At 39.1% G+C, this 12,500-nt stretch overlaps 2 protein-coding genes across 3 annotated transcripts in view; both read right to left on the bottom strand.

The window, feature by feature from the left end:
- LOC138003880 (uncharacterized) overlaps window positions 1–1,923 on the bottom strand; it is a 3,648-nt gene extending 1,725 nt beyond the window's left edge. Inside the window, exon 1 of the mRNA XM_068850160.1 lies at window positions 1–1,923. This exon is cut by the window's left edge and continues 1,725 nt beyond it. Coding sequence (XP_068706261.1) covers window positions 615–1,667 — 1,053 coding nt within the window. The 5' untranslated portion in view covers window positions 1,668–1,923 and the 3' untranslated portion in view covers window positions 1–614.
- Window positions 1–3,853, bottom strand: part of LOC138003897 (uncharacterized) — a 24,157-nt gene extending 20,304 nt beyond the window's left edge. The window contains exon 1 of one of the 2 annotated variants that reach the window (XM_068850203.1): window positions 3,612–3,853. The gene's annotated coding sequence lies outside the window, so the exon portion shown is untranslated. The remainder of the gene's footprint in view (window positions 1–3,611) is intronic. The other variant, XM_068850204.1, reaches the window with a different exon arrangement.
- Between the last annotated feature and the right edge of the window lie 8,647 nt (window positions 3,854–12,500).

Below are 12,500 nucleotides of genomic sequence, written 5' to 3'. Positions count from 1 at the left end.
CCTCAAATGTTTTTATCTGCATGCAAATATGGGAAATTTCTGTTACGTCGTTACATTAGAAAAGCCTTGGTTAAAAAATCGGTCGCGGAAGACGTAATTATCGTTTAGTCGACTCAAAAATACATTTTACGTCTTTTACTTAAAGTGAATTGTTAATTTCTGTTTCAACTCTCAAGAAGACAAATAAAACGTTCAAACACCTAACATATCAACGATGAAATTAACATATTTTTCCATTTTCCCTGAGCGGTTACTTATCTGCTCGAAGACTTGGTCATTTCAGATTCTCGTGATACCTGTTGAAATCTCTTTGAGCTGTTGCTGTGATCCAAGTGAGCCACATCATCGCCGTCTAAAAAATTTCAGTCACGCATGAAATAGAGAGAGACATCAATCAAAAGAAAGACATCTGTCTCCTCGCCGGACAACGCTGTAAGCTGACACAAAGAGATTTCGAGTATTTTCTGTGCCAAATCGGCGGGTATATCACCTGCTATTCTTATCTTTCGCGATCCGCTCTTGCAAAGCAATGACAATTCCCACTGCAAACAAAAATTTAACGCCCTCAACACAATCTTCCTAAAAAGGGATTACATGGAATAAACATTACTAATTCAAACGAAAACTTCTTTCTCTTCAGCACTGGCTCCCGGTTTCAACATTAGCGTTTCCTGGAGCTCATAGCTTCCTTCGTTGCGCTTTTTAAAGCGATAAACAAGGAATATCAGCAATATAACGGTACACGCTGCGCCAGCGAGAAGGGCGACAAGAATTTCAATTGTTACAAAACCAAATAAAGTATTCTTCTGTTTTGACTTCGGCGAAGGATCTTGTTGACTTTGCACATCGTGTCCCTCTTTTGTGGTTCCTTCAAATTTCGTCGATTGCATTGTACTCAGCACTGTTGGGCGCGAAGTAGGGCTTGAAGAGCCATTTACGAAGAAGACATTCGTTGATCTTGAAATAATAATATCGCGAGTTGCGGATATGGTTGTATTTGTTCGAAAATAGATTTCTTCGCTTGATGTTGACGTAGTAACCGTTGCGATATCGACTGTTCCAGGTACATTGATACTTGATACAGAAGTCCTTGGTAGTGGAGGCGTCGTAATTATGGCAGCGGACGTTACAGAACGAGTGAAATTCGCCCCTCGAGGAGACACCACAGTTCCGATCAAAATGGACTCGGCGCTTGAAAGAGTCGACTCAACAACCAAGTCACTATTTGATGACGAGGTTCTGTCAAGCGCATGTGAGGCAGAACTGTTTAATTTCAGCTGTGACGAGTAGATATTTTGATCATATTTTTCGTCAGCCGGAGAAGCTGCATCACCCTGGAGCGAATTCATCAAATCACCGCTGGATTCTGTGTCTTCGTCCAGTCGATCGTCCTCGTCGTCGACAGGTTTAGAAGATTCCGTTTTGCCCTTGTTCGATCTCCATCGCTCGAATTTGCTTTCAAGTCGTTCAAAGCGAAAGCTCCGTGCATCGCTGATCTCCTGCTTGGCTTCGTCTAAATTCAGAATAGTTCCCTTGTTCCCGTCACGTTCTGTTATGTTTCGTCCGCTGGGATCTTCGCCGGCGATTTCAGTGAATTTATCGCAAGAGAAGCTATAAATTATCAAACTGTACACAAGACATTGAAATACCCTTGATGTAATAGCCATTTTTCACTCTTTTTTTTCCGCTTCAACTAGCAATAAATGCATTCATAAATTTCTTTCGCTGAATCCGAATAATTTGTTGTGTTCCCCGCAGCTTTCTTTAATATCATTTCGTCTGGATGTCAATCCCTTCCAAGTGTTTACATTTTGCGGTTTTCCTTCGCCTCAAATGTCTGTCGAAATGTCTGGCAGTTCAAACGCAACGACCGAGACTGACTTGCTTCGTACGCCGAAAAAAAAGAATTTACATTGCACTATTCCTGAACAATAAGTAACCCAACTTGACGTTGCAGCTGTCAAAAAATGACAGGTTCTTGTTATGCTAATTTATTTCCGTTTTCTGGACTTCACTTTCAGGTTCGAGCTTAAATTTGTATGAGTTTATTTTCTGACCTTGTTTTTACTCGTCTGATGTTTGAAAGCGAAGATCCGATTAGCAGCGATAACAATTTTTTTTGCAAATCACGAGCACATTTTATAGGAGTGTATTGCCAAATTGCTTAAACACACCTATTTTAATCTTCTTTCCACCAGCTGCAAAATTCATGGACGCTTGCTTTAAAAAATTCAATGAATATAAAACGGCTGAGAAACCTAAAACGGAGTCGACTTCGAGCTTTTCAAGCTGTATGCTAAAATGATGTCAACTTGTTTGGACTGATCACCTCCAAAAGCAGAGCGCTACGGTGGCTGCCAAGAGCAAATGTTAAACGTGCTTTTTTACAGCCGGACAATCACAGGTTTTTCTCAAACAGAAATGCTTGTAGACTCTATTTAAATACTCTATGCTTTTCTTCTGAATGTCCTTATCGGTACTTCTGTTCGAAAATCAGATGCGCCTCCGACCCAGAGCATTTACTGAATGCATAATATTTTATACGAATTTAAATATTAATGGTCTATTTTGAGAATTGTTGACGAAACTAGAAACCGAATATTTATACCACGGGGTATGTTTGCTAATCATATATTCAATGCTTTCCTCTTTGTCCGTTAAATTTGGCTTGATTGAAACACGAAGCCAGACGGGAGAAATCTTGTCCAAAAATCAGCATTTTTTGACACTTCCATTTCGTGAAACTGACAATACAGTGTCACGCGCAGATCAACAGGAAACCATGATTATTTTCTATACTTAGCTTTTTATCGAGGGAGCCAAGATACGACACCTTTTGCCATAGGCCTCAGAAAAGCTCTGCATTCGGCCAAAAAACTGTTGAAACAGGCCAAGACCTTCTCCACAGTTTCTTTATTGGAACATTATGCATCGTGTTTGCGGGCCAAGTTTATACTATGCGAATACAGAGGCCTCTCCAAAGTAATGTGTTACCAGCCGGATATTCTTCATTTTCATATGAGGGAAAACAAAGGAAAATCTTTTTCATCTACACCGGAGCTTTCGTGCCGGTTTTCACCTGCTACAACTGATTAGACAATTCTTTCGGTCTTCTGACGTCATCGTGTTTCGAAGCCGGGTTCTTTTTGGCCTCTGAAACGTTTTACTTGAAAACGATGCGGTTTCAAACTGGGTCTCCACATTTTGAAACCGATTTCAAAAGTCTTCATTTTCGTCGTTAGGCCTTTTAATGTAGATGATAAGCGAGCAAGAACAGCCAAAAACGTGAAGCATTTCTACGATACAGATACGAGTGAAACTGTTTCGTATTTGTATTTTTCCGTTGTAGAAACATCACCAAAAAAAAAAAAAAAAAAACGCTGTATGGAGAAAAACAACTTTGAGGAAGAATGTAACAATGAGCGGATTAACCACCAGTTGTTCACTCAGAATACTAAAATGCCAAATGTTATAAAGTGCCGGATTATTCATTTTCTATTGGAATAATCACATTCTATTTCAAAGTTAATTATCACTCAGGAGAAACAAAAATACGAATTATGATGAGACTGTAAAATGCACTAATTTTTTTAAGCAAAAGCTATATGTACCTACAATATGATGTACCTATGATGCTATAATGTACCTCTCGGTTGACCTCTGTTTTCTTTCAATTTTCCATCCGACAAGGTGACATTTAACAAATTTCCAGTGTGTCCTCAGAGCAAACGCCAGTCCAAAATCTGCGTTTGGGCAAACAGCCAAAGGAACTTGTTTGAATTTGCTCAATTTGTGCCTGGCAGCCACAGATTTAGAACAACTTCTCTTGAGAGAGTAAAAAGTTACAATAAAGGTATTTTCATGCAGCGCACAGATTGGCCGGCCATCATCAATTATTATAAGGCTATCACCTGCGCAATTCAAACACTGATAATGGCTAGGAGTCGATGGGCTCCTGTGCACGGCTTAAGGTAAGGCCATCCCCTTTTTTTTTTTTGTTTACCGTCGAATGAGTTTCCTGATATTGGGTCGGTCGGTCGGATTGAAAAAAAAAAAACCTAAAAAAAAAATCATAAGCATTCTCGGAATCGGAGGCCTGGTACCCCGGCATCTTAGCTGTGGAGCCAGGAAAACAACAAGACGTGAATCCAAAATCAATATGGCGGAAAAGTTGGCGGATGTTGTGGCAAAATTAAGACAGCGTGGGAAAAAGGATCAACCACCGAAACTCCTGTGCGACATAAAAATGGCTTAGAAACGTCGTTAACTTTTTTTTTTTTTTTTTGGAAAATGCACAAAATTTGGGTCGGTCGGACGACGCGAAACGGAGAAAAAAACGGGGATGAGGGTCTTAATGGGGTTAACCGATAGGCGTAAAACGTCCAAAAATTTAGTCGATAGCCGTAAAAATTGAAAAATTTTAACCGTTAGTCGTAAATGGGGTGAAAAAAAGTTAACCGTAAAAGAAACTGTTCCCTAGATTTGTAAAAGTAACCGTTGACATTTCTACGGGTAAAATAGTATTAGAAGTGAAATACTTAAAAGTATGATCTATCAAATAACTTATTTCATCCAGAGATGATCCCAAGACCTTTATTTTGCTTAAAGATACAAAAAATACAGGTTTATTAATATTTAACTCTTTGAAACAAAAGAAATTGATTTATAATTTTTTTGTTAACCGTAACTGAAAAAAATTAACCGATAGCCGTAAAAGAGCCAAAATTTTAGCCGATAACCGTAAATGCCACCACCCCATTGGGACCCTCGGGGATGGCCTAACAAGCTTTCTTTTCAAAGAAAACGCGCCAAGTTTTGCAAAAATGGCGTTCATTATCGCAAAGTTATCTTAATAATCAGGAAACCACGAGAAGGAGCGAACAACAGCGCAGTATTCCTGTCACGGCGTTTTCACAGACCGATTTATTTTTAGATTGAATTTCCCGCGAATGAGACTCCCGTGGGACCCCGATGACCAATCACAAGAAACTAACTTGGCGTCATTGCGTCACCGGACCGGAACTTTCTTTTCCGAGGGATAAGGGTAGTCTAAAAATGGATCGAAAATTTGGTTTTATCAACGGAGTTGATAATGTAAATTGCCACGGAGCAGAGATTCTAAAAGCTGACGTTTCGAGCGTTAGCCAGAGCGCACTTAGCAGCAACTTAGCTTTCCGTTTAGCCACTCTCATTTTCGCCAAAACTAGGTTTAGAAGGCTAACGCTCGAAACGTCAGCTTTTAGAATTTCTGCACGGTGGTCAATTTGCATTATCAACTCCGTTGATAAAACCAAATTTCTGTATACTACTTTCCACAGACGCAGCACCACAGTTTCTTTAGAACCTACCCCATTCGTTTAAAAATAGATCGGTTTGTAAAAATGCCGTGACATAGGCTTAGTATGGAAGTTGTTCGCTTCTAGTCATGGGCGCCCATAATAATCAAGTTCACTGCTGTCATTCATTTTATGTTGGCAACACAGAAACAAGAGTCCCTCCCAGAAGGTCCTTCTTTCCTTTAAACATTTGCTTGTGTCCCCCTGTTCCTGGATTTACTTTCTAAATTGTTCCCAGCATTTTGATCCCTACAATTATTTATGTACCCTTGTTCCCTAGGAATTTTTGTCATTGTTCCCTCAGTTCCCCAGTTCAAATTAGCCATGTTCCATTGTTCCCCGAAACCCCTGGGAGGGACTCAGACCAAGACATGACGAAAACTTTTGCTAACAATATCGTGTAAACTCTTGTTCTTAGGCCATCGTAGCTTGATTAAGAAAATAACACAAACACCGGTGATAAACATTGTATTCCAACGCACAATATTTATCATCGCTGTTTGTGTTATTTTGCTATCAAGGTCTGGAGCGTGTGACGGTATCTTGACGGCTGTTCCTGGACCCGTTCACCTCACCTTTACGTGACGCTTACAATGCAATGCAATGCAATTCTTAATTGACCGCTCCCCATAGGGGCTTTTCAGGGCCAATGAAACACATTTAACGAAACGACAAACCAGAACAACAACAACAACAACAACGGTTAAGAATCGCAACTGGCCGGAATCGAAGCAAACCAGTTAGCTATTTACAAGTGCAGCTGAGAAGTTGAACTAGGGACTACAAGGAACAAATTTCATCGAGTGTATAGAACGGGTCTTGAACTTGGGAACTCCTGATCTCAAGGCAGGCGTCCTAACCGCTCGGCCGCACTGCCGTTTACTGCACTTGTTTACCTGCCCGAGCCCGTTAACTTCACCTGCAAAAATTCTCGAGCGCTCATTGGCTCATTTTTATTACTGGGTTGCCTATGGCAAACCAGTCGGAAAATGGGTAGATTATTATGATTTTTTTTATTTTCCGTGTCGGTAAAAGTCTTGCCTGTCTCTCCCCTGCTAAGTGGTGTCTTTATGCATAGAGCCTTCTGCGCGTATTGTCTTAGGATCGAGAGGGTAGTGGGAAATGCGTAGATTTCTCTGGTGGACACAGTAGAATGATCAACGTAACCGGCAATGGCGTCGAAAGTCATGTAACGCGAATGGCGTTTTAGTGGATTTTTAAGCAAAATATACCCTTATGGAGCTTAATAATGGAAAGTCAATTGGATACTGAACAAGAAAGGCGCTGAAAAAAAAATCTGGAATCTTAAAAGCGACGAGTAATGGACTTCGACAACAGTCTGTCGCCCGTCGAGCCGTAATCAACTGTGAGATGTAGTTCTAATATTGTAAGAGTGTGGTGTTTTGTACAACGCTGAAATCAAATGGAAAATTCTCTAGTAACTTATGGGTTTAACAAAACAGAGACTTGGATCTGTACTCAATTCTGCACAGTCTTCTGCTAACAATTGGAAATTTCACAAATTCCTGTTAGTCACAAATTATTTGAAAGAAAGCTTGTTGCCCATTTTTTGCTTGATAATTCAAGTAAAGGGTTTTTCAGTGAAGGGTTTGATGCTAAACACTCGTGGGAAATTTATTTACCGTGTTGCGTTTTTGACACGGAGTGTAATTTGACACGATTGATTTTTTTTTCTTGTCTTCACGCACGTATTAAATGAAATAGGAAGGGTTTTTTGCCTCTTATAGCACATATGTTGTTTGTTTCAAAAAGCATTTCGCTGGAAAATGGTGGCTTTTATGAATTCATCATGTGTAATATGCGAGCTTAACTGGATAGTTTTTATGGCAATAGTAAAGCATTTTCGTGTCAAAATATAAGGTAAGCGACTCCTTTCTGTTGTGTTACTGTTAACTTAATTGAATATACCATGGCTCGTAAATTTGTATTTGTCATCTGCTGTAAACTTGATTTCCACACTTAAAATTACCTCCAGAACCTACTTTTTGCGTAAAATAAGCTTTTAGAATGATTTTCGTTTCTTCTCTGGTGATACTTGACGATTCGGGAACATTTTGTGAAAAAAGATTTATAACGGGTCACACGCGCAACTTGCCCGATTATGCAAATAACATCCACTTCTCCTTTTGACATCCCATTGAAAGAAACTCGTAAAATATTCGCAGACCGGTCGCTTTCTCTGAAATTTGAAAGGATGATTGCTAACAAATATAGAAAGATTTTCACAATAACTAAAAATTCCTGTGTTAAGCATTAGAATTCGACGAAGAGGTAATGCGACTAAATTTGTCCCGTGCGGTGCTATTTTTATGATTTGACTGTTTTGCAAATTTTGACAGATAATATTAAATTATGAAAAAAATATCCAGGTAAAGGTAAAGGTACACCTTATTTAACGTCGGAAGTTCCTTTACTCTCTGGAGAGTAGGCTCCCAGGAAGCCGACGGATAGATCGTTAAAAAATCTTTATTTTTAGCTGTTATTTGAACATAAAAGATGCAACACTTGACGAGAAATAATATTTTTGCTATTACTATGTATTTTTCCCGGGAATCGCGTTGAAAATGAGTTAAGAAATTTGCATACGTGCGTTGAAATGTGATACACGAGAAAGGAGTTTTATTTCTCTGACAAATGATTTTGTCATTGTAGTGCAAGATGAAATTTATTTGGGAAGCCAACAATATTCTTATAACTTCCTGGTTAATCCAATTTTATTGCTGCGACTTCCTAGTGCGAAGATTGTGCACATGAAACTCGCGCTTCTTGCGAATTTTGAGTGTCATGAAATTACATAATTTGCGTGACAGTATATCCCTTTTTTAACACTCTGACCCAAATACATTCAGATAGTAACAAACTTCATATTTACTTAACCATTTCTTCGCTTTTGTGCTTGTCAGCATTGTGATTTGCGGTAATTCGCAAGTCTGTTTTTGTATCTCATAGATGTTTAGATTTTCAATTACGAAAAGTAGCTACTTTTCCGGGGAGAGAAACGTCCGCCGGAAATACGTCTGCGTTCGCAGGCTACTACTCAACCTCTCGATTGTGTAAATAGTTCACCCTGAAGTCAAAATAGATACGTTTCTCAGGAACCCGACAAAGAAGGCTTCCTGACCCGACAGAAGAAATCTAAATATTCAGTTAAATATTACAACAAAATTAACTAACGACGGAAGTTTCTTCGCTAAAACGTACGCTGACCTACTCTGAAACATTCTTTCCCGTAGTTCATTCAGTTGACAGAGGGTGATCACGTTCACCTTTACGGTTGCCTAGCATGTGATCAATTTCTTCCTTTTGACAAAACGTTAGAGACTGCAAAAATGTTCGTGTTTTTAAGATCTTTCAATGAGTATTCGATTCATAGTTAAATATAAACAATGTTATTTTTTTTCTTCATCTGTCTCTTGGCTTGCCTTTTTCTGGTGCAAACGCAAAGCCAAACAATGTTTTGACCTGGCATCAGATTAGACCGTCACATTATGAAGCGGAAACAACACCTTTAGTCCTTTCTTGTATGTGCAATAAACGTTTGCTTAGTCCAACTGCTAGACATGCTGGAAAACGTCCGTCAGAGCAATTTGCAGTTAGTTTTTTGCCGACTATTTATTTAAAGAAGAAACGAGTGAATTTTACTCAAGAGCGTGTTTTGTTATCTTTAAACTAAATTTATTACGAAAGCTTAAAAGACTAAAAGACCTTAAAATGGGACAGGACATTACACAATAAGTAAACGTGTGAGCCAAAGGGCCTCTGCTAGAGTGACATGTGGGTGACCCCTCAAATGACGCCCCACTTGAAAAAATTAACTGGAACGCTGCAGTTCTTTGTGTAACGCGTACCACAGGCAACCCAGTGTAAGCTTTTCGGAGCTTCTCGTTATTGTCAATAAGCGGACAGACACATAAATTTATAATTTATGCGATAATGACGCGATATTGCTCGCGTCAGATTGAAGTTTCTTGCATTTTTGTCTCGCTTTCTTCTCGTGTTTTGACTTAATTTTGACCCCTCTGCCTTTTTGTTATTGTAAAAAACAAATTGATGTCAGTTTTTCATGCGTCTGTCCTGTTATTGACAATGAATTTCGTCATAACATTGTCAAAGTAGTCTGCGGATCCACTCGGCTATCGCCTCGTGAATCGATAGCTACTTTGGCAATGTTATGACGCAATTCATGATCAACAAGACGCCTACAAGGGCGTATCCGTGGAATGCGCAAACAGTTAACACAAATTGTCCAGTTACAGTGAACTTCAAGTACAGGTAGACTTCGGAAAATGGCGAAAGATTACTAGAAAGATACATCTGTAATATAAATTAAAGTTTTTTGTTGTAAAAACTCATTACTAATGTTACTAAATTTGCAAATGCAAACAACGAAGCCCTATTAGCAGGTTATCAGGATACGGGATCTTTTATTTATTTATTTTTTGGAAGGAGACTTAATTCAAATCTTACAGTTTTACTTGCTTCGTTAACTCCTTTCATCCAAAAATTACAGGATCAGCCTTAAATCATCCGAAAAACTTATTACAAATCACAGTTCAACAACTTATCATCCTGGGCCAGTTGTTCAGAAACTGGGTTTCAAAACGAGTTTTATCCTGTACTCCCAAATGCTGTTCAAGGCTGATATTCAGAAAAACTTTACATTAGAAGAAGTCAATCTTGAAAAACAAAAATAAGCAAAGGAAACTGTTACCAAAAAGTTGAAAACATGAAACAAAAGTTTACGCTAATCCTGGATTAAGGTAATTGGCTTTCGAACAACCGGGCCCTGTAATCGACGTCTGGTTCTGTAATCCTGGTTTAGTTCCTTGCAAACTGTATTAATTTGCCGTGGCGAAGACAAGAAGACAACATCCGTGCTCTATTTCTCTCAATGCTCAAAAATTCCGTAATTGCGTGTTGTATAGTCCAGTCCAAAGTTCTAATTTTACAATTCCATAATCTTGATTTCAGTAACTTGGTACCAAACGTTCCACAATAACTTGAAATCTCGTTAAGAAAAATCCTTAAATCCAGTAGTCCAGTCCGGATTGAGATCGCCAAAACTCTCTCTATCATCGATTCAAAATTCAACAAAAGCTACAAGTAGTAAATAGTTATCAGAAACTACAACAGTTCGTCCTGATTCTACACTCGAGCTGAACAAAAAACCCAAAAAACCCTTGTCATCGTTTTCGAGAGAACAGACAAACAGCCGAAACTGTTCTGTGCCTGCCCCTTACGGCACTGAAAAAGTACCGTACGTTGTACAATAGTACTTGACCGTAGTCCTTGGCCAAGAAACTAATCTTAGCCAAAAGCCCGAGAAGCGATCAGGATACGGGATAATTAGGTAAAAAAATTGTGGGGAAACGGGATTTTTAGTCTGGAGGTGGGGGGGGGTAGAATTGAGTAGATACGGGATATTTTTTAAAGTAAGAACGCATTGCGTGTGGTAGTGCAGTAACTTGACAGTGTTTTTTCCATAACTGTCAACTGAGCGGCGTTTTGTTTTTTCCAGGAGATTCAAGTCCTTGCACAATGTGTAGCTCTAATAGTACACGACATTGTTTGGTATCGTAAATCATTACGGTGCCATGGTAGACATCTTTGCTATATACCCTCTAAGAAGACATGTGGTTCAGTAAAATACTAAGCCCAGAACGATTGAAGAAAATAACAGGAAATCGAGAAACCTTTGGCTTCAAAGCCGATATGTTGATCATTTACAACTTCTTTTTCACCACAAGCTTTAAGCGTGTACTCTGAGCTTCTGACACCTTTCCAAGACCAATGTTACTAAAGTTTTCTTTCCCTTTCCAGCGGGGTTAGTATCTGGATGGGGGACGTTAAAATATGCGACTTTTGCTGTTAGGAACATACGCCCAAAAATTCTATTTTAACGCTCAAAAATGCGAACAAAGCAAGGTACAGATTTTGCTAGCCTGCTTTATGCAAAACAAATATTGACGAAAAAGTAAATAAATATTAATATGTAGTTTTTAAGGAGAGCAGAAGGAACTTTTAGGAAGTGAAAAACATTTCGGGAGATTTTTGTTACGTTCCATCAGAGTTCAATTTTTCTATCGTACTTTTGGTCATACAAGTAAAATCGCAAAATCGGAAGTGACATCGATTTTAGCGGCCGCCTGTGATCAAGTTATACCTTGCGTGTTTACTGACAACTCACGAAACAAAGGATACATCTGTGACAAAATGACGGCATAACACATGGTTTTTGTTAGTGCGTTTTTTTTTCTTTCAAGTGTTATAAAGTTCGACAAGATCTATGTGCGAATTTAGCATAAAGATCACAATCGTTGCTGCTAGTCCAAGTGTCAGCTGAAGTTAGGCTCCTCCGAATGAGGTTAGTACTTGGATGGGGGACGGCTGCGAAGTCCCCGTGACGGCGATAGCTAATTCGTTTTTTTTAAACTTGATTTCATTTTTTATCTTGTTTGGCCGTTCAAAGCTATTTTCTTATTTTCTTTCTACGTCAAAACGGCAAACAAACTGGTTCCCAAGAAATATTGGAGTACGTATTCGTTCTATGCAAAATGCTTCTAATGAAGTATTCGTTGTATGCAAAATAATAATGTTCACAGTGGAACACACAAGTACGAAGCAAGATCTAGAAATAACGTAGAAAATTCTCCTTACCTTTAAAGCTTACCTTTCTCAAAGAAAAAGCATCTATCCACTTTATCGAATAGTTCAATACTGAAACAATCATGGCGGGCGGAAAGATTCTATTATAAATGTTTGCTTTCACCATACTGACGGAAGTGTGTCACGGTAGCCGAGTGGTCTAACGCGCTAGCAGAGAAAATCGTTATGGCTTGGGAAGTATAGGAGTTCTCCTCGGGGCAGAGAAGTTTGGTAATACCGTAGGGAATATAAATCAGTCCACCCGATCGGAGATTAATTCAATATCCGTGGGGTATGCACATTTGCGACTACCAACAAAAAAAAGATTCCAGCCCGGTTTTAAGACGTGGATGCCTTCGGCATTCCACGTAATAACAGGACAGACACATGAAAAACTGACATCAATTTGTTAATTCGCGCGGCGGTCATATAGGTCGTAGACAATAGATTTCGTACCCCGAGCCTCGAGTTAAAATGTTTGGGAACGAGTTTCGGTGA

The sequence above is a fragment of the Montipora foliosa genome, chromosome 5 (genome assembly GCF_036669935.1).
Source record: "Montipora foliosa isolate CH-2021 chromosome 5, ASM3666993v2, whole genome shotgun sequence".
NCBI lineage: Eukaryota > Metazoa > Cnidaria > Anthozoa > Scleractinia > Acroporidae > Montipora > Montipora foliosa.
Note: the sequence above shows the minus strand (reverse complement) of the source record. Positions and strands in the feature narration are given on the sequence as shown.